Genomic DNA, 21,584 nt, shown 5'->3' with positions numbered 1-21,584 from the left:
CTCAATCCTTAAGAAAATCAAAGATTAAAGGGAAAATCGTGCGTCGAAACACAAAAACAGACCAACCACTGGCACCGATCGCAAAAAAAAAACGATAATGCAGTGTATAAAAGAACAAACAGTTTTTTTTTTAAATGAAATTTATTTAGCAACCAGTTATAACAATTATGCAGCAGAATACGACAACGACAGGTTCGATACGTAGAGCAAATGTATGGGACGCTAATGCATACACAAAAGTCCGCTATCAGGTGCAGGATAATTTTCTGCATTGATGAACGACACATAATAAACAATATTAATAAATTATAGACCACTGAAAATGAATTGTTTACTGTTTTTGGGGGAAAACTTGTGAATCGAATTGTTTGTGAAAGGTAAGTTTGTTAATCTTCGTCTGAGCGGAAGCCCTGCGAAAGGCAAGACGGGTTGGAAATATGTGTTAGCAATAAGAAAAAGATCTACTATTTCCATTATCTTTTTAGTCGTCCACCCAATTTTACAATGCAATTCTAAAGACATAACCAGGAAAGCGAAACCTAGCGAGTCTAATTTGCTACACAATAATGTGGCAGTTCTGCAGGTCATAATGGTCATCTCACCATTATGACAGATCATCCAATTTTCTTTCATTTCATTTGTGGGAAATTCTTCTCAACTTCTTCATAAATGATCTCTACCGTTTGAGAGAGTTTTTGACGATACTGAGTGTTAACAAAAAGATGATGCTGGTTTCCTTTCGAATCTACGCATGTACATATCAACCTCTAAGTAGTGCATTTTTTGTTAGTAGATGCTTTTCCGCCATCTTGTTGTTCTTTTGATAAGCTTCGGCTACAAAAAAAAAAACCTCAAACCAATTACGTCAATTGCGTAGGTTAGGATTATAATTAATTTTTAGAAGATGATCTCTTCGAAGTTTCCAACCTCAACATCGGGAAGGATTTTCCTAGCATCTGGTTAAATATAAGAACTACGAGGTCACGTAGGCCATCGATTCGCTTAATAGACTTGCAGATACTACGTAGTTAGATAGTTAATCCTCACTACAATGGAACGGCAATCGCTTCTATCACTGGCCCGCTGCTGGTAGGCCTTGCAGCGTCAACAACAGGATGAGCCTAAAAAACCCGAGCATTTGCTTAGTTGTTCAAATGGTTAATTAAAAATAAAATAGTGCTTTACATAACACATAACAAAAATAACAACTCAGAGAAAAAGAAACAATCCTTTACATGAATGGTTTATAAGAAGTAATTTTACTCTGATATGATTAAAACACTCATTCGGTAATCAAGATCAAAACTGACATTGTTAATAACACCAGTTCTTGTACTAGACAAGAACATGAATGCTTCAATCGGTTCCCTATTTTGGAGCTCCCCTCATTGAAATCGAGACATTCCCAGGCCATCAAGCCATATTTATCGCTGGACTGATTCTTGGAGTTTGCGACGCGCCATCCCTCCTGTCGGTTATTCCTTTCTATGTCCCATCAAGACCCCTTCCTTCCCATCCACCTGTAACGATTCCTGCGCGCCGCACAGTATTTGACTCAAACGATCCACTCCTAGTGTTGTCACAACTTCCAAGTGAATAGCACGGAGAATACTTGGTGATGGTTTTAGTTATTTATTTTGTCCAAAACTTTAAAACGGTGCCACCTATTCCCCGTTTATCTCGCTACTGCCGGGTTGACCCATCTTTGACAGCTACCTGTCCCAACCATTGTTCTGACAGCTGTCCCTCGTACGTCAGTTCCCCAACTGTCATTTTCCTTCCTAACATTCCCCCAGCCCGTGACCAACTATGTATGGTCACCCTGTATTTATGTCGAGTAATGCTAGTTTCGCTACCGGTCTTCTTAGCGTTCCTGTGGTGGTGCGAACCCACGCTTGTCGCACATGCCCATCAACTCCTGTAATAACTCCTTCTACCATACCCCTCTTCCAGTTGTTCCTAATTGTCCCTTCTACTATCAGTACCAAATCCCCTGTCCTTACCTCTCGGACATTTTCAAACCACTTACATCGACGCGTGATTACTGGAAGGTACTCCTTAATCCACCTTCTCCACATCCTATCTAGGATATGTTGCGCTAACTTCCAATTCCCCCTTAGGCTGTCTCTATAGTTAGTGGGTAGTACCGGCCGTTGTTTAACTCCCGAAGAACTTCCCAACAGGAAGTGATTTGGTGTAATCGCCTCTCGGTTCTCCGGATCTAACGGTACGTACGTCAACGGTCTAGAGTTGATCATGGCCTCAGCATCGTACAATATGGTCTCGAATGTCTCGTCATTCGGTAAATTCCTCACCTCCATTACCGTGCTGATCGCAGCCTTCACTGAGCGCACCATACGCTCCCATGCGCCTCCCATATGGGGAGCACCAGGCGGGTTGAAGTTCCAACGGGTGTGTTCATTGGTGAAAGTCGTTGCCAGGATTTCATTACGCTGCTCGATTTCTTTCCGAAGTTGTCTGCTAGCGCCCACGAAGTTGGTCCCGTTGTCACTGAAGATTTCTATCGGTGCACCTCGCCTCGCCACGAATCGCCTGACCGCCATTATGCATGATTCTGTCGCTAGGCTATGCACTACCTCCAAATGGATCGCTCGTATGGTCAAACAGGTGAATACGGCAACCCATCTCTTTTCATTCGACCTTCCTCTCTTTACCAATACCGGGCCAAAGTAGTCGAGTCCAACGAAGGTAAACGCCCGGACGAACGGTGCCAGTCTCTCCTTTGGTAGCGGTGCCATTGGTGGTACTTGTGGTAGTGCCCGCCGGATTGCACAGAACACACAATTCCTCACCGTTTTCGCAACCAACGCTCGCAGCCTCGGGATCTGGAACTGTTGTCGTACCTCGTTCACTACTGTTTCGTTATTGGCGTGGCGATAGACTCGATGATAACGCTCCACTATTAGCTCAGCCAATTTAGAGTTCCCCGGTAGAATTACTGGATACTTTGCGGAATAGGGTACTTCCGCCGCTTCTCCTATTCTTCCTCGCATCCGTAAAACGCCTTCTTCATCCAGAAATGGCAATAGCTTGTATATACGGCTTTGTTTAGCTACCGTCCCGCGGGGTACTTCATCGCCATTTTGGGTGCTCAGGACACGAATTTCCTCCGAGTAGAATGTCCACTGGGTCTGTTTCCACAAGATGATATTAGCCTGATAGAGTTCCTCGTGGCTGAGAACTCCTCCCAGAACTGACTCGCTTCTCCTCTTCTTGTCCAGGTTGCCTACATAACGCACAAGCCACCCAATTGTCCGTTGCAGTCTCTCCAGCCTGCTAAACCGTTCATAAGGTATGAGTAACAGTCTGGTATCAGGGCCCTCGGTGTGAAGATTTACCCGCCGTATTTCTTCTCCCGTGCCTGTGTCGGTCGATCTTTGTTGCGGCCAGTCGTCCTCTCCGTTCAGCAAGAATTCCGGCCCTTTAAACCAGATTCCGTCGTAGTCGAAGTTCGGCCTACCCTTCCACTTCGTTGCCTCATCCGCTGGGTTGTGGTCTGTCGGCACCCATCGCCACTCATCCACTGCCGTGCTCTCCAGAATCTCGACTACTCTATGGGCAACGAAGGGTTTGTAGTTTCGGGGATCCGCTCTTATCCATGACAGAGCGACCGTGCTATCAGTCCAGAGCACTCGTCGTGTCACACGAATTGGATGGTGTTCCTGCGTGTAGCGCAAGAACCGTGCGCCTAACACGCAACCTTGGAGTTCTAGCTTCGGTATCGTAAGGGGCTTTAATGGCGCCACCTTAGCCTTTCCTCCAACCAGGGTGCACTGCGGTTCACCGGACTCATCGATCGTGCGAAGATAAAGAGCGCATGCATATGCGTGCTGGCTGGCATCGACGAACACATGCCATTCGGCATTCTCGTACGTTTTCTTCGATGCTTCGGTAAAGTAACAACGCGGAATGCGTATGTCGCCAATCGTTGGGAGAAGTTCTATCCATCTGCGCCATTCGCTGTATTGGATGCCATTTATTTCTTCATCCCACTGCGTGCCGGTTCGCCATAGATCTTGTATCAGGATTTTGCCGTGAATCACGAATATCGCCAACAACCCAAGAGGATCATACAATGACATCACACATCGTAATACCTCTCTCTTCGTTGGAATCCGCTCTGCCTTTAGGAAGTCAGCTATCACCGTACACGCCCGTGTGCAGAATCCCAATGTATCGGATGCAGGATGCCAACGCATTCCTAATACGCGTTCGATATCATCCCCCATGGTTGGTAAATATTTGATGTTTCCGCTGTTCTGCTCACCGAGGTGTTTAATTACCTCTGCACTATTCGAGCTCCAATTCCTTAGCTCGAATCCGCCATTGCTGAATACTTTCCGGACCTCGTTAGACACTCGACACGCCTCCTCCGTCGTCCCAAAGCTGTCTAAGAAATCGTCCACATATGTGCTCTCAAGGATTCCCTCAACCGCACGTGGGAATTTCTCGGCATGCTCTTTCGCGTTCCGGTTCTTGACATACTGCGCTGTCGCGGGTGAACATGTAGAGCCAAATGTCACAACGTCCACGATGTAGGTATCCAGCTCGTCCGAAGGATTGTACCGCCATAAGAAGCGCTGTGCATGCTTGTCCTCTCTCCGCACTCTTATCTGTAGAAACATCTCCTTTACGTCTGCACACACCGCCACTGCATACAGACGAAAACGGAATAGTACTCCAAGTAAAGACATAACCTCGTCAGGACCCTTAAGCAGCATGTCGTTAAGTGATGTGCCATGTGCCTTAGCTGCAGCGTCCCAAATCAAACGCACCTTTCCAGGTTTGTTTGGGTTAGTAACCACTCCTATTGGTAAATACCAAATTCGTTTCGGGTTAGCCTCCGACAGTTCCTGTTTCGTTGCCTTGTGCACATACTGTTTGTCCAGCAGCTCGCGAATCTGACGGTGTACCTGCAGCTTGAGCTGACCATCTCGTTCCATCCTTTTCTCCAAACAATCGAACCTACGTTTCGCCATAGCGAGGCTTGAAGGAAGCTCTGAATGATCCACCTTCCACAATAAACCCGACTCGAAACGTCTTCCAACACGAACCGTGGTAACCTCCAATAGATGTTGAGCACGTTGGGTATCCGGGTCATCCTGAACGTGTGTGTACGCCACCCCCATTTGCTCCAGTTCGTAGAATTTGCCAATCGCGTCGTGAAGATTGTTTGGGCTATTGCACTCGCAGATGTGCAGTAGTCTATCACCCCCCTGGTTCGTCGGCTTCCCGTAGATACACCATCCTAAACGCGTTTTGACTGCGATTGGATCACCATCTCCGCCCTCTACCGTCCTGAGGGGAACCGTCAGCCTCAGGTTGTCTAACCCAATAAGCATCTTGGGTTCCGCATCCTTATATTCCTGTATCGGCAGCTGCTTCAGATGTTCCCACCTCCCTTCGTCCTGTACGAAGGATTGCCGCGGTAGGTTCATGGCTGGAACCGTACGTACCGAATTGACCGCAAAACGCCTTGTAGAACCAATCGGACCCACCTCGAGATTTACGCGTCTGGACCCAGCCTCGACCCTTGTTGTATTGCCGGTCCAACGAATGCAAAGAGGCTCCACCACACCCTTGACACCTAATTTCTCTGCCAAATCCTCGTCAACCAACGTCATGGATGAACCTTCATCCAAAAAGGCAAACGTTGCCACCGCTCCAGCCGGACCATACACGGTGACAGGCACAATCCGGAAGAGTGCCTTCGACGAAGACGATGCGTACTGATGATGGTTGCTTTCCGCAATAGCACCACCATTGTTCCTTCCAATCCCGGGTTCCGAAGCGCCGATCTCATTGCTGACTCGCCGAGACTCCTCCACTCCGTGCAGCAACGCATGATGTCGGTACGTACACCCTTCTTTGCCACACACTGGCCTGTTGCGGCACGTCCGCCAGTTGTGCTTGCCCAGGCAGCCGAAGCACAAAGAATGTGCACGAGCCTTATTCCACCGTTCCTTAACCGACATTGCTACAAACTCAAAACATTTTCCCACATCGTGTCCCCTTTTATCGCAAATAAAACAACGCAATGATTTCCCTACCTGCGTTGAGTTATTCCCAGATGTTGTTGATTCCTGATGATCGACATGTGCGTGCACATAAGCCTTGGTGCTGGGCTTCTTCCTTTCCGCCGCCTTCCACGATGGTAACTCCCGGTTGGTCAACGTCTCCGCAGCGCTCTGCAACTCGGCCATGTACTCTGCAAACATCCGGAGGTCTGGTTCGTCGATGTGCCGTACAAATCGCACCCAATTATATTTCTCGGTCATCGGTAGCTTGTCCACGATCTCCTGTAGCAGCAACGGGTTAGTCAGATGCGCCTCTCGTCCAGCGGCCTTCATATGGTCCACCATGCTTTGCACCGCTTCACCGAACGCCACGATGGTGTAGGGCTTCTCCATGCAGGGTGCAGCCATCCTACGCACTTTCTCGATTAACGCCGAGATGAGATGCGTTGGCCGACCATAACGTGAGCGCAGCGTTGCTATCACTTGCGGTACCACTTCCGGCAAAAGTAAACGGCTACGCACTGCCTCTAGAGCGGGACCCTTCAGCGCCTTTTGCAAACGCAACATATTTTCCCAGTTGGAAAAGCCGAATTTGTCCGTAGTATACTCATAATGCGCGATGAATATTGGCCAGTCCGCCGGGTCCCCGGCAAACACGGGTAATTCGGTTGGTATGTTGCGATGCACATTCACCTCCTGCTGGGCATAACCGCGCTCCTCACGTCTCACACGTTCCATCGAACCACCCTCCGCACAGGATGGTATCACTGTCGATGTCTCAGCGGTCACTTGCACGCCCAGTTCCTCAGCCAAAATCTGCTCCTCTTCCTTCACGAACCGCAGCTGCAACTCCAGTTCCACCCGTTTCCTCTCCGCTTCTTGCCGTCGCTTCATTATGGCTAGCTTGTTTGCCATACTGTCGGATCCCTTAGCAAGAGTGAGGTTAGAATTTGCCGCCACGCTGTCGGTTGTATTCCGTGAGTGCAGGTTGAAGCCTTCCGCCAAGCGTTTCGTAACCTCAACCAACTTGAGGTTAGGATTTTCCAACACGCCGTCGCTTGTTTCACGCGGAGAAAGATTGACGCTTTCTACCGTGGGCATCATAACCTCAACCCGTTTGAGGTTATGTGTTGCTGGACCTGTTGGTGCCGCCACGTGCTTGATCGGCGTCCTTTTTACCGCTCCAGAACGCTCTCTGCCCGTGCACGCGACGCACAACCACTTCCGCTTTTCCACGGCTTCCGGCGATTCCGTTATACCGACGCACGAAAAATGCCACCATGAGTCGCAACTATCACACGCCACAAAAGTTGCTTCGTCCACTTGATCACTGCAAGCCTGGCAGCAATCCTTCCGATCCACTTCCATTTCACCTTTTTTTTACCGTTTTAAAGGCTTTTATGTTGTCACAACTTCCAAGTGAATAGCACGGAGAATACTTGGTGATGGTTTTAGTTATTTATTTTGTCCAAAACTTTAAAACGGTGCCACCTATTCCCCGTTTATCTCGCTACTGCCGGGTTGACCCATCTTTGACAGCTACCTGTCCCAACCATTGTTCTGACAGCTGTCCCTCGTACGTCAGTTCCCCAACTGTCATTTTCCTTCCTAACACCTAGTTTGTATCCGTCATTTCAATCCTTTTTATGACCGTTTTGACTTTGACATCTCTCTGTCTTCTTTCCGCTCTAGGCTCGCTTCTTCTTTTACTTCTTAATATACTTCTATCTAATTTTTTTTCTTCGATCCTGGCTTAGTTTTTATTCTGGCTCCTTCAGTTTACCATAGTTTTTATTTTTTTAAAAGAGATTAAAATTACAATTGTACAGCCCGTGAGGCTTTGCTTTGCTTTACCAGGCGCCACAACCGCTTTGCAGTCTTGGCCTGTCGTAGCAGAGTCCTGTATCGCACACGGTACCGCGCCGTCGTCCGCCAATCTGTTATCCCGGCTTTGATGGCGGATTATTCCACGCCTTCCTCCCACCTCAATCTAGGCCTACCACGACTCCTCTGTCCGTGTGGACGGCCTAAAAGGTCTTTTTGAGCTGGGTCGTCCGGCGCCATGCGTGTAACATGGCCAACCCATCGGAGCCTGGCGAGCCTTAATCGCTGCACGAAGGTGAGGTCGTCATACAATTCATACAGCTCGTTCTTGTAGCGGCTCCTCCATTGTCCTTCCACACATACTGGGCCAACGATCCTTCTGACCATCTTCCTCTCGAACGCAGCTAAGAGGACCTCGTCTGTTTTGGACAGCGTCCATGTCTCAGAGGCTTATGTGAGTACTGGGACTATAAAGGTACGATACAGTCCCAGCTTCGACCGTCGCGACTGGTTTTTTGAGGTGAAATGTTTCCTCAGGCTGTAGAATGACCGGCTGTCCGCAAGCATTCTAGCGCGCAACTCGGTCTCTATGCTGTTTTCGGTACAGACTTTTGACCCGAGACAGGTGAAGTTTTGGATGACTTCAAATTTGCGGTCACCTATCCGTACATCACCCCCACGTAGTTCCGGATTTCTTAGCAGGGCCACTGATGGTGCCACAATCAATTTGGTCTTTGCCTTTTTAATCTGCATTTCGCGGTTTTCTGCTGCCTGCTCGATCCTTTGGTAGGCATATGCTACCTGGGAGAGCCGCAGACCAATGATGCCTATATCATCAGCGTATGCCAGAAGCTGGTTGCAGAAGTTTCCACCTCCGAGTCACGGATAGCCCTTTCTAGCGCCAAGTTGATAAGGAGACAGGCGAGTCCATTTCCCTGACGCAAGCCTTTGGTGGTAGCAAAGGACCCTGAGGGTTTTCCATCCACCTTCACCTGGCATGTGACGTTGATCATGGTCATTTTAACTAGAGCTCATGGCCTCGTAGAGTTTTACCCTGACTATGCTAACATATGCGGCCTTGAAATCTATGAAGAGATGGAACGTGCTCAACTGCTGTTCAGCCATCTTCTCCAAGATTTGCCGCATGGTGAGCCCGTGAGGTGAACAGTTTTAATAAATTATAACAACAACAGTAATAATAAATTGTCATAGTAATTGTAAAAAACAGTAACAAATGATCAATTGCTGTGAAATAAATATGGAGGTTTCAGGGAGCAGAACCGCGATTCCAACTACTCGGCATCAGCACGTCTAGTTGTTAAACCAAGAATAAGAAATTACTATGAATGCTCTGTGACCAAACACTCTGCAAGTTACATATAAAACCAAAACAACAATTCCTGAATAATTCGCTCCCCAAAACAGTGTCGTAATACTTGTTTCCTTCACGCAATCTCAAGCATCGTGATTGCAGCAGTTCATATCTAACAATAAACGTGTCATCCCGACAAGCCAACCACAGGGCGTGACATGTAAAATTATATCACTCACAAATCAACGAGTTGTAAACATTGGCACACATCCTGTACACAGTGATCTTGCAACCGTTTGCATTGTACATAAATGTCAGTTTAACGAGGTTAAAAAGTGAATGATGGATGAAGTTCAAAGTGCGAAACTGGAACCGTTTGATAATGCTACCCATTGCGCAATAACCACGAGTAACAATTGACAGGAGTAAAAGAAATGACATTTGAGCTGGGCTTAAAATATGTAACGTTTCTTTAAAAACGATATGAGTACTCCACCGAAACGAAACGTTTACACCTACTGAAATAGGTAGTATGTAGATTTAATAGCAATGTTTATGTGACAGATTTTCTTTATTATTTTTATATTAATTTACTAATCATTTTTTATTGAAAAGTATGTATAAAATTTGGCATGTGGAAATGTTTTCTCAAGCACCAGAAAGTGTTTTACATTCAATGAAAGCAAAACATTCTACTTTATAAGCCTTAAAACATTTAAATGTCAAAGATTTCCACATTACCATCCGGCAGTTTATGGCTTCCAGAATGCTTCATAAACTTGATAGTGAAAGCGAAATGATAGTTCATAAAGCTGGTCTTTCTCTCGGAGGCAACTGTTGGTACTATCTTCGTCAGCTAGCCTACATCATCAACCCGTCGTCGATTGACTCCTATATAACTGTCGATCCATAACCACAGCGCGCTCCGGTAACACTTCCCAGCAGCTATGAGCCACAAATTATTTACGCTTCAACACAACTTACTTCCGGTGTGAGCATCGATATCTCTTCCGTCCACATTACCACACTCCCCTTTTCGCAAACTATTCTTGATGGCTTGATGGCCCACAACAATTCACTGCCATCTCGAGCATGGCCTCGGTGACGGCTCATTGAACAGCAGTAAGCAAGCCGGTCGGAGCTGTCAGTGACGGTTATCAAGAACGACCCTCCCATCCTGCGATAGTATTGTCGAAGACTCGGGAAATGAAGAAGCTTCAGTTTCATTTCACCAATTCGCTGGATGAACACTTGGCTTCTGCGAAGGGTCGGCCAACATTATGCAACAAATCTTCCCTTTGCTGAAGGAAGGAAGTTCCCTTCTTCTAAAGCACCGAAGCGGAATGCATTCCGGAGGTTGATTAAACAAAGCACAACGGCCCAACGGTGATTTTTGGGGTGACATTTTCGCACTTTCGCTCAACACCTGGGCTCACCCGGACAGTTTAATCAGGTCGATGATACTCATCAGACTCACGCTCAAAGACACCGCGTTACTGATGCTTCCTGTACCGGCACTGATGCATGATGGCGCTCGTGCATGGTCAGTGAAATTATTGTCGCAATAGCGCAACGAAACCTGGCCGAGCACTGGAACGTGGAAGTAAATTAAACATCAACACGATTGTACTACTTCCCGGCCAACGCGCGCCTCTGTTGTTGGATAAGGAAGGCCAGAGGGGTAAGGACCCTTTTGTTTTCGGTGGCTACCGGGCGCTCATCGTCCCCCCGTTTACACTGGTCGGTCGGCATAATTGTGTCATTGTTGTTGGAAAGTGCAATTTTCTTCTTTATCAGCTGAGCGCATCACACCGTACGCGTGTGCTTTGGCTCTTTCACTCTCATCCGGGCCGCCGTTGTGCAACAGAGTGTTTACTTTTCATTATCTATTGATCATTAACTCACGCCAGTGACAAGTGGCAAAGGGCACGAGCACATTTTGATGAATTGTTTTTGCAGTGCGACACGACGATGGAAAAGTTTTTTTGTTAAAATAATTCAATCTTTTCCACAAGAGTGAGACTTAAAGTGGGAATTATTTTTAAGCTAACAGGTTGGCTGATAAGTCCCCGGTCTGACACATAGATGGCGCCGCTAGTATTAAATGCATATTATTTTCATATAGCACCAATCTTCAAATGATTCGTGTCAAAATTTGACGTCTGTATGTCAATTAGTTTGTGAGACAGAGCGTCTTTTGTCAAGCAACTTTTGTTATTGTGAAAAAAATGGAAAAAAAGGAATTTCATGTTTTGATAAAATACTGTTTTCTAAAGGGAAAAAATACAGTGGAAGCAAAAACTTGGCTTGATAATGAGTTTCCGGACTCTGCCCCAGGGAGATCAACAATAATTGATTGGTATGCAAAATTTAAACGTGGTGAGCACGGAGGACGGTGAACGCAGTGGACGCCCGAAAGAGGTGGTTACCGACGAAAACATCAAAAAAATCCACAAAATGGTTTTGAATGACCGTATAATGAAGTTGATCGAGATAGCAGAGGCCTTAAAGATATCAAAGGAACGTGTTGGTCATATCATTCATCAATATTTGGATATGCGGAAGCTCTGTGCAAAATGGGTGCCGCGCGAGCTCACATTTGACCAAAAACAACAACGTGTTGATGATTCTGAGCGGTGTTTGCAGCTGTTAACTCGTAATACACCCGAGTTTTTGCGTCGATATGAGACAATGGATGAAACATGGCTCCATCACTACACTCCTGAGTCCAATCGACAGTCGGCTCAGTGGAGAGCGACCGGTGAACCGGCTCCGAAGCGTGGAAAGACTCAAAAGTCCGCTGGCAAAGTAATGGCCTCTGTTTTTTGGGATGCGCATGGAATAATTTTTATCGATTATCTTGAGAAGGGAAAAACCATCAACAGTGACTATTATATGGCGTTATTGGAGCGTTTGAAGGTCGAAATCGCGGCAAAACGGTCCCACATGAAGAAGAAAAAAGTGTTGTTCCACCAAGACAACGCACCGTGCCACAAGTCATTGAGAACGATGGCAAAAATTCATGAATTGGGCTTCGAATTGCTTCCCCACCCACCGTATTCTCCAGATCTGGCCCCCAGCGACTTTTTCTTGTTCTCAGACCTCAAAAGGATGCTCGCAGGGAAAAAATGTGGCTGCAATGAAGAGGTGGTCGCCGAAACTGAGGCCTATTTTGAGGCAAAACCGAAGGAGTACTACCAAAATGGTATCAAAAAATTGGAAGGTCGTTATAATCGTTGTATCGATCTTGAAGGGAACTATGTTGAATAATAAAAACGAATTTTGACAAAAAAAAGTGTTTTTCTTTGTTAGACCGGGGACTTATCAGCCAACCTGTTACTGTTTGCATTGTTGCCGCTCTCAATTCATAAAGAATATAGTACATTATAGTTTCAATTTTAACATTTTTAATTACTAAAACAATTATCTATGATGCAGATTATATTCAATTTTATTTACGGTTTTGTACATAACACGCGAAGAAAAGCTTAAAAGAAATCAAAACATTCACCGCGTAGAAATATGCAAAGATAAAAACGTAGGAATCAAATAACAATGCTCAGTTACATCTGCGCTTAGACGGTGACGGTGATAGTTTAACAACCATTACGCACGAATCGAAGCGAATCGTAACAAAAGGGACAGGTTGAACAGTACACTGTACAACGAAGTGATAAATAAAGCAACACGTTTACCATCGTACCGCAGTCACTTTGAACCGTCCATGAAGTGCACGTAACTTTTCGCTGTATGTGCTTGAAAGATGTCATTTTGAAGTACATATTTTCGTATTCCGAGATAGTTCATGTTGTAGCATTAAGTTTTGGTGAAATTGTGGAGTGTTCTTATTTCTTTACATAAGTGAAACAGTGCAACAGCATCATGTCGTTAACCGTGTGCCAGCTTTCGTGTAATGATTTTCATAAAAGAATTATGTTTGTGGTTTTAGTGCAGACGTTAGTGTTTCATCTGCTCGTGCAATACACAACAGCGGACGTGTTTGAGCAAGAGTTCCGTGCGCAAAGATCGCTTGCCAGCAGGCAGATAGCAAACCGACGGGATACGCGATGTAAGGATCCAACAACCTGACGAGAAATATCTACTCATGTATTAGCGCTAGAAATTGTAGCCAGGTCGAATGTCTTCCCATAAAAAGAATTATGTTGAAAATATGTGAAAAACTCCTTCTACTAGCTTCTTTGCGAACGCACACAAATAAAAAGGGTAACGAATGATGAGCAAACATAGAACAAGAAGGCAAACATCGAGTCAAGGATGATTAATGCGGACATTATCCTTTTGCCAGAGAATAATGTGTCGGAAAACAATCGTCGCCGTTCTAGCGCAGCTTTCCAAGCACTCGCTAACTGCTCGGCATGTGCCACTTGACACATAAACCCGGACATGATGGCGCTAGCGTGCCGTCGAACGGCGTCCTTGGAATATTCGATGAATGACTTTATCTACTCTCGTATCATCCGGTCAATGTAATCAAGACTAAAACAGTCTAGCCCCGCAAGGCACCGAGGCTGGTGAAGTGATTCCTCACTCTAGCTGATGTGAATGTTGCCCCTGAGTAGAACCTTTAAACGTTTCGGTTACGTATTGCAAACACGTTCATCGGTTCCAGTTTACCAAACATCCATCGAGTGAACGATGGACAAGACGAAAACACACACAGGCACACGCAAACAACCAAAAAATCGGAAGGACATTCTATGCTGCTTGTTTTGTGGAAGTTATTTTTTGTAGGAGCTTTCACTCAACCGTGTACGTGCAGTGTCGGAAGGATCGAATCCAGCATTCGCTCTGGTTCCCGTGAGAGGGAAGCACTTGTGCTTCAATATTCATAACTCTGTGCAATAGCACCGACGTCCTGTGCACAGCGGGAGAAGCATGGTGGTGGAATGCTGCTTACGCTTTGGCTCCTTCATTAAACACGCAGGCCAAACACCGTTCGACCGAATAGCAACATATTTTCGACCCTCTCCATGTCTTTTTTTCCCAGCAGCACTAGTGATTCGGTAGGTTAAAAAATAGACTTACCATTTACTGCTGCCAGGGGGGGCATTGATCCTCCAGCATGCCGGACCAAGCTTCTTCGTCTGGCAGATTGGTTCAAATTTAATTAACTAAACAACACTAGCCCGTACGATCCAGCACGACTGTAACATCGCTCTGGGATGCGAGTTTGAGCACATGCAGCGTTGTATCGTTCACTTAACGCAACGGCTTCACCATCGTCGGGATCAGTGCGAAACGCCAGCGCTTTTAAAGCTGGCAAAATCCCTCCGCTTTTCCGAAAAAAGGAAAGAAGCCAAGACGTGTGCTTACAAAGAGCGAGGACAAGAAAGCCACAGCTTAAAATCTTCTTGCTCCGGCAGCTCAACATTGGTTGAATTTGGTTTTGAATATTAAAAAGTTCATTTGATGCTTCGCTCACCATCCGCACCGTGTCTGTTGAGGGGATTTTTAAGCGACGGTAAAGAACTGCGACAGGATCATTGATAAACGTGCAATAGGAACGATGGTAGCTTTTTTATTATATTTCAGCATCCCTCGAAAGCTTAGACCGACAACTCAAGCCAAGAGTGACACACATACACATGGATAAGTAGCGAGATTTTTCTGCGTAATTGAAACGTTCTACAGCCAGACGAATCAAATCGTGCTGATTCTGTTATGCGAAATGAGTGGATCATTTTTCAATCCAATATTTTATGTTGTATTCCTTTGATAAGCATGTGAAATGATCTTTATGAGTGTTTTATTTACAATGATGTTTGAGACAATTGGACCATTATTATATCTGCTTATGAAAATACTGCTTTCTACCACTTTTTACAATTTCTTTCTTGATATTTCAATTCTGTTTTTGTTTTGAAATCAAATAAACACTGAGTTAGTATTAAAACAATCAAATAAATCATATGAAATTTAATGAAAAATTACAAATAATTAAAATGACTGTTGACAATACGGCGTAGAGCCGTCTTACTAAAATAAATAAATGAAATTTAAAACGACTGTTACAATAACCAAAACGGTCAAAACATGTGAGGAGAATATGATCAAAACAGGTAAAAACTGTTTGCAATTTTAAGTCTGATTAATTTTTCTCCTTTTTGGCGCTACACTTTGTAGAGTGCTTGGACCGCCGTTACAGACTTTGTTAGATTTTAATTTACGCTTAGCTTAGAAACATGATCGTGCGTAAAGACAATGTCACTACAGCCTCGGCAGTTCATCTAATAATCGGATGATAATAATTTTATCCTGTTTTTATCACAATGGTAAAAGGTAGATCCGAACAGGTGTCTTGTTCATTTCGAGTATATCATCATCCTTAAAAGATCTTCAACTAACTATCACAAGCATTGACAAATATGTCAATTTTTTTTGTATAACCCTCAACTTTGCGCTTTTAGAAAACTATGTGAAGTGTGTGTGATTAACTGTTTCATGTTCTATTTGTCTACTCAAACTAATTATATTCAAATGAATTTTCATTGGTCAAAGTTTTTGTTCATTTTTCAGACGTAGAGAAAATAGTTTAAATTTAATGAAATAATATCTATACGTTTCGGTAATCAAATATCGCATCAACGTACTATCTGCAAATATTATCGCTTTTTCAATCCTACCTAAACGTCCACAGTTAACGCTTTTCTCTAGCCGCCATCAGCTTCAAAAGCAACAAAAAAATGCAATTAAAATACGGTATTCGGGTCAATGCTCCCATTATACCGCGGTTCTTCCGCTTCGGTAGCATTTGCCGTCATTAGTCAAACCTTTGCATCCGACAAGCCATCATACCGAGGCCATTTTATCACCGCGCGTCGATCGCACTCGGCTGCAAGTTTTCTCAAACTTCTCACCCAACTACGCACCAACATCGTCCGCCCCCCCTCCCCCCAAAGGGCGAAGCACACGGAATGACGTCAAACGGCTGGATATACTATACTGTAGTGTTTTCAAATCGCTTTTCCTTCCCACAGTTTTGCCAATATTTACCGTCTACCAGTGGGGTCAAGGACTGTGTTCGGCCGCTTCCGGTGAGTATGGATCCTGCCAGCCCAACAACGAGTGCGTACTGCGTGGTGGCATTCCGGCCGGACCCTGTGCCGGTGGATACGGGACGTGCTGTATCTGTGAGTAGAATACCTCTTTACTACACGGATGCATACTGGGCGCACTGGTACAGCTTATGCTTTCCATCTTTCGACAGTTATGGCATCGTGTGGTGGAGTGGTACGTGAAAATGGTACCTACTTTGTCAATCCGAACCATCCGGACAGTACGGATGGAACGGGTAGCTGCCAGTTGACAATCTTGAAAATGCATCCGGACATTTGCCAGATTCGGCTGGACTTTGACCACTTCTCGCTTAATGGACCCGAGATCGTGAATCATATCTGTAACACGGATCAATTTCTTGTGTCGGGTGGAAGTCCTGCTCCGACCATTTGCGGCAGTGCAACGGGAGAACACAGTAAGTAGCTTCCAAGGGATGGGGGAGTTTATAAGGCTTAAGCATCGTCGGTTCATTATACTGTCCCAACATTGGAAGCACCTTTAGCGAACATTATACGATAGATGGAGCCGTTGGCAGTTTTTGTGATCAAAATCATGTGAAAGATAAAATATCTTCACAACTCTAAGGCATACCTAACAACAAACTTCGACAGTTGCGTTGGTTTTTATTAGTCTCAACGAGTATCAATATTGATTAGAAGAATTAATTGTTGGGCAATTGTCACTGTATTCAAATTTCAAAGAGCAAGCTAGTTAACTGTTGAAATGATTTGAATCACTGATTTGATTTGGATAGGCCGTTCAGAATTGTAATGTTGTGATCTTTCAGCAGTCTTTTGGAAATTTTCTTTAAATTATCAAGATCACCAAAAAAAAAGTAAATGACTTAACACTAGAACCGCTATATGGGACAAATTTGTCCCATTTGTTATGTATGCATATTAAGACATGTTTATTTTTACCTAAGGGTTTCTGGTAGTAAAAGAGTTAATAAACATCATAATTTGGTATAATAAAGCTTTATTAGCAATCCAATCAATAATAAAAAAATCGAATTGAAATCACAAAAACCGCATACCAAGGATATTAAGGCCAGTTTTCTTTATTACATAAATATAAAATTATAGGACTTTTAGTGATAAACGCTTATAATTATTCCTAACAGGGTTGAATGACAGTAAATATAGGCTTAGAGCTATAAATTATTTAAACAATCAAGTGATAAGTAGGGTTTTTATGATAATAAAACAAATCTTTTGTTCTAAGTTGTTTGGGTCTACGCGGGCGCCTGTAACTCCCTTTAGAAACATAACAAAAATTTGATGTCAATTCAGCTTTATATTGCCAAAAGAAGAGGACAAAGCTTCTGAAGCAAAAGTTACGCCTAGCTGAATTATTTAAAGCATCTATAATACATCTGTGGGTTCAAAAGTATTACATTGTTTCATCAGAACCTAGCTCACATGAAACGCATACGTAAGAAACACTTGTAGTACATTTTTTATAAACTGGTCTATTGCATGTGAAACATTCGTCAGCACTTTTGCCCTCGTGACAAGACATTTGAACCTGGCAGCGTCGACGAGAACCTCCAGCACATGCTCCCGACAAAAGCAAGTTAGCTTTGACGCTCTCATTTTCAACGTACCCTTTGGCAAGTTCTTCGCTTAGCTTGAAAAGAAAATCGCGGTTGGATATCTTTCCTTTTGTAAGTTTTTTCTACAAGACCCAAGCATTAATTGCCGCGAATTCCAGAATAATAAATTATGAGCAAACAGGTCGACTAGTACTTTTCACGGAAAACTTTCTACACATTCGGTCAACTACATCAACTCCGTACTTGATCGAGTAGTGAAAAGACAAAGTATCAGGCTTTGATTTTCTATGTCCTAAATGCACCAGGCAAACTGGTTACGCTGCGACAGCAAACACGGCGACCAAGCAACTTGTTTGGATATTGTCCTGGGGATCCCAATACGCCATGGCCAGCAGTTGATGCTTTGGGTGGAGAGCGGGGGATAGGGGCCCTCAGTGCTACCACTACAATTGCGGTAGAGGGTATCAAAATGGTGCTTATATAGAATAGCCGATAGATTTATTTATTTATAATTATTTATGACGGTCCTGTGCCGTATTGTTTCTAGCCGATAGATGATAGCGAAAAAATAAGCATGTAGTTTAATACTTTCGCGCATTTTTAATTGTTCTATTCGTATTTACATGCATTGTAACGAAAACGGGTACACGTCAGTGTTTCCAGACTTGCAGATGTACATCCGTCACTCGTTCACAGCAGGGATACCAGCCTTCTCAACGTATTTTGCCTATGGGAGAAAAATGTCCTATATGGCGGTTCTAGGATGGAAATGATTTTTTAAACTATCATATGGGATGCACAAATTTTTATTGATGCATTCGAAAGATCGTTAAAAATAAAAGAAAAAACAGGAAATCTCAATGAGTTGTCACGACGGCAAACGGAATAAGACACCTTTTTCGAGTGCGATGGGACAAAAAAGTCCCATCAGTGGTTCTAGTGTTAATATTACTCTGACGACTGACAATAAGGCGGTAAGCCGTAATATTATAAAAGAAAAAAAATCAATGACGAATGATCAAGACATATCTTAATAGCTATATCTACTTGAAATGCCTGTAATACAAAATCGGCAGGTACAACGACAGATTAGTCAACCAAAAATTAATAACGTCAACGATACCATAAATATACCTTGGTCTTTTTAAATCAGCATCAACAACATTACTGCACGATTTAATGAAAGAACATTATACAATCAAGCGGTCTTCAGGTTCATATAACTTTGTTGGAAACTTTATAAGGTCCCTAACGCCCTGTCAGTTAGGAGGCGCTAAGAAGAAGAAGAGAGATAAGAAGGATCAAAAAAGAGCAGAACGAGCCTGTCCTGGGATCAGTTAGCGAACGATCGAGTCAGTCGAAAATCAATCACGAGCGAAAAAAGTGCGCGAACAGCGAGCTAATGTTTTGGTTATTCTAAGTGCTTAGCAATAAAATAAGCTACACAGAAAAAGGCAAAAGAAGCCGTGTCTCGTTTTTCAACAATCTTTTTCTTCTTGGCTTAACGACCTTATAAGATCACTCCGGCCATCGAATATGACTTACTAGACCCGCCGATACCACGTAGTTAGATAATCAGCAATCACCACGGGGGAGCGGTTCGGATGGGATTTGAACCCCGGTCCTGCCGTTTGAAAACCGGCGCCACTGTCGTCTATACCACCAAGCAACCCCAGGATTATATAGTAGTTTAGTTAAAAACGCATATTTTGAAAAAAATTGCATATTGTTCTTAAATTATAATTTTTAAAGGATAAAGGAAATGCTAACAAATTTCATCTGAACTGTTACTCACTTACAAGAAAGTATAATAACAACTAGCCATTAGATGGACAGCATTAGCAAGCAGAAAGAGAGGTGTTTGTAGTCTCAGGTGCTCAAAGCCTCTTTAAATAAAGGAAAGAAATAGCAAGCATAACACTACAGAAACAAAATTTAAACAATCTACCAAACATAATAAATTGTAAAATTTTTGTAACAAATCATTTTGAGGCGGTCTGGTGGTAGGTTTGACATCGACACCGGTCTACACACGGCAATTCCATCCCAAATGCCATCCTGAACGTTATCCAAGAAGAATATATCTAATCATTCCTCACAGTTAAGCAAACTAGTGATTATAACTTCGAAATTCCTTTATTTTAGTATAATCAGGTGATAAAAAATACGTCGCATCACATAAAATTAGTTTTAGTATGATTGCATTGCCTGACTGTTTTGTTATCTTGTAGACACAACGTTACGTTAACCGATTTTCATAATTTTCCGTTTCAGTGTACATAGATGCTGGAATGGGCCAGAGCAATCCCATCATACTGACCGTCATCACCAGCGGGCCAAGCTTTCCCCGCTCCTGGCGCGTTCGTATATCGCAGATCCCTTGCGGTGCAATCGCGAAGGCGGACCAGGGATGCCTGCAATACCATACGGGCGTCAGCGGACGGGTCAAGAGCTTCAACTTCGATCCAATCAATGGACGTCAACTCTCGAACCAGGACTACAGCATATGCATCCGAACGGAGCGCAACTTCTGCAGCATCCAGTACACGGCGTGCCCGGGCGCGGTCCCGGGCAACCGTTCGCGAACCTTCACGCTGTCGGGCAACAGCAACAGCATCGTGCAGGCGATGGTGGGCGGCGGCACGCAGGGATCGCCCAACTCTTGCACGAACGATTGGCTGATGGTACCGTGCGCCAAGATTGCCGACCGTTTGCCGATGGCCAGCACGTGTGAGGACAAGATTTGCGGTGGCACTTTCAATGCGGAAGTCAGCTCAGTCGAAAGGACGGTCGTCTCGACGATACGCCCATTCCGGTTGGCCTTCCATACCGACTCGATCGAAGCACCGACGGACGTGGATAATCGGGGCTTTTGTCTCGATTACGTGCAGCAACCGTGTACCAGTAATAAGTAGTGGGAAATGCTAAAACAAACCACATTTACGTGTTTCACTTTCTTCCGTTCGGATATGACTTGGTGGCAATAAATGTACGCCGGCTGAAGATCGTTCAGTTTTGTACCATTTTTTTTTTTTCTGTAAAACGAAATGTTTCTTACGAATTTGTTTATTTGAATCTTTTGATCATTTTGTCACAATCAGTAGGTTGTACGTGTTTTGTTGATGATGGGATGTGATTGGCGCTGAGATCGAGCCCGTGTACTGTGTGACCCCATTATTGAGGTCTCTGTGTAATGAATTCGTAGTTGCGCTTGGCAGAATACACGTTTTTCAGTTGCTTTTAGTTCGAGTTGCAGATGTCTAATGAGACGTTCTTGTCTGTTTTGTTACTCTCAGCTTTGTTTTATCGAAAACTGTGCACCTTCATAAACTAACATTATGTTGCTCTTTTTCTTCACTCTAACGGTTTACACTCGTAACAACGACAGTTGCAGTTTGCCTAACTTGCTTGCCTTCTATCCTTTCAACATCGTTAATATATTGTTGTATTCAATCCTCTGTGTAATATTGTAGACGATTCTATATGCAATAATATACTTTGATTTGTTTCTGTTTGCCATCAACTAGTAAACATTCCGAGTGGATCATGAAAATGTAGAATTAACACGAGAAAAATAGATAATCATCGTCTGGTCTGGTGGATGTGGAGCACTATTTACGCATGGGACAACCGAAAACCGGTGACAAAGGATGCATGTTTGTGGATGCGATGTGTTTCTGTGAGTGAGTTGTGAGTCTGGTGTGTGTGTGTGAAGGTGATTTCTTAACTAGATACGCTTCTAAATCCGCCCCACGCCACGTGTCCGGATGGTCCAAGA

The 21,584-nt window shown here is 44.1% G+C and overlaps 2 protein-coding genes across 2 annotated transcripts; one reads left to right on the top strand and one right to left on the bottom strand.

The window, feature by feature from the left end:
* Positions 1-386: 386 nt before the first annotated feature.
* LOC126560760 (uncharacterized) lies at positions 387-7,139 on the bottom strand. The gene is made up of 2 exons (XM_050216713.1): positions 2,148-7,139; positions 387-410 (listed from the first exon to the last, which is right to left on the bottom strand). Exons 1-2 carry the CDS (start codon positions 7,137-7,139, stop codon positions 387-389), a joined length of 5,016 nt encoding a protein of 1,671 aa, XP_050072670.1.
* Positions 7,140-13,044: 5,905 nt separating this feature from the next.
* Positions 13,045-20,722, top strand: LOC126562981 (uncharacterized). The gene is made up of 4 exons (XM_050219588.1): positions 13,045-13,243; positions 16,173-16,325; positions 16,403-16,666; positions 20,081-20,722. The coding sequence occupies exons 1-4, from the start codon at positions 13,057-13,059 to the stop codon at positions 20,719-20,721; spliced, it is 1,245 nt and encodes a 414-aa protein (XP_050075545.1). The 5' UTR covers positions 13,045-13,056; the 3' UTR covers position 20,722.
* Positions 20,723-21,584: the final 862 nt, after the last annotated feature.

The sequence above is a fragment of the Anopheles maculipalpis genome, chromosome 3RL (genome assembly GCF_943734695.1).
Source record: "Anopheles maculipalpis chromosome 3RL, idAnoMacuDA_375_x, whole genome shotgun sequence".
Classification (NCBI taxonomy): domain Eukaryota; kingdom Metazoa; phylum Arthropoda; class Insecta; order Diptera; family Culicidae; genus Anopheles; species Anopheles maculipalpis.
The sequence above is the reverse complement of the archived record's forward strand: the minus strand, read 5'-3'. Positions and strand labels throughout refer to the sequence as shown.

What these genes read in the sequence shown, in the direction of transcription:
- LOC126560760 (XM_050216713.1), bottom strand. Translation starts at nt 7,139, where the DNA reads ATGCCCACGGTAGAAAGCGTCAATCTTTCTCCGCGTGAAACAAGCGAC. An exon ending in CGGGAGTTAAACAACGGCCG is followed by an intron (nt 411 to 2,147) that starts GTACTACCCACT and finishes TGCCTTTCGCAG; the next exon opens with GGCTTCCGCTCAGACGAAGA.
- LOC126562981 (XM_050219588.1), top strand. Translation starts at nt 13,057, where the DNA reads ATGTCGTTAACCGTGTGCCAGCTTTCGTGTAATGATTTTCATAAAAGA. An exon ending in AAACCGACGGGATACGCGAT is followed by an intron (nt 13,244 to 16,172) that starts GTAAGGATCCAA and finishes TCCTTCCCACAG; the next exon opens with TTTTGCCAATATTTACCGTC. An exon ending in CAGTGCAACGGGAGAACACA is followed by an intron (nt 16,667 to 20,080) that starts GTAAGTAGCTTC and finishes TTTCCGTTTCAG; the next exon opens with TGTACATAGATGCTGGAATG.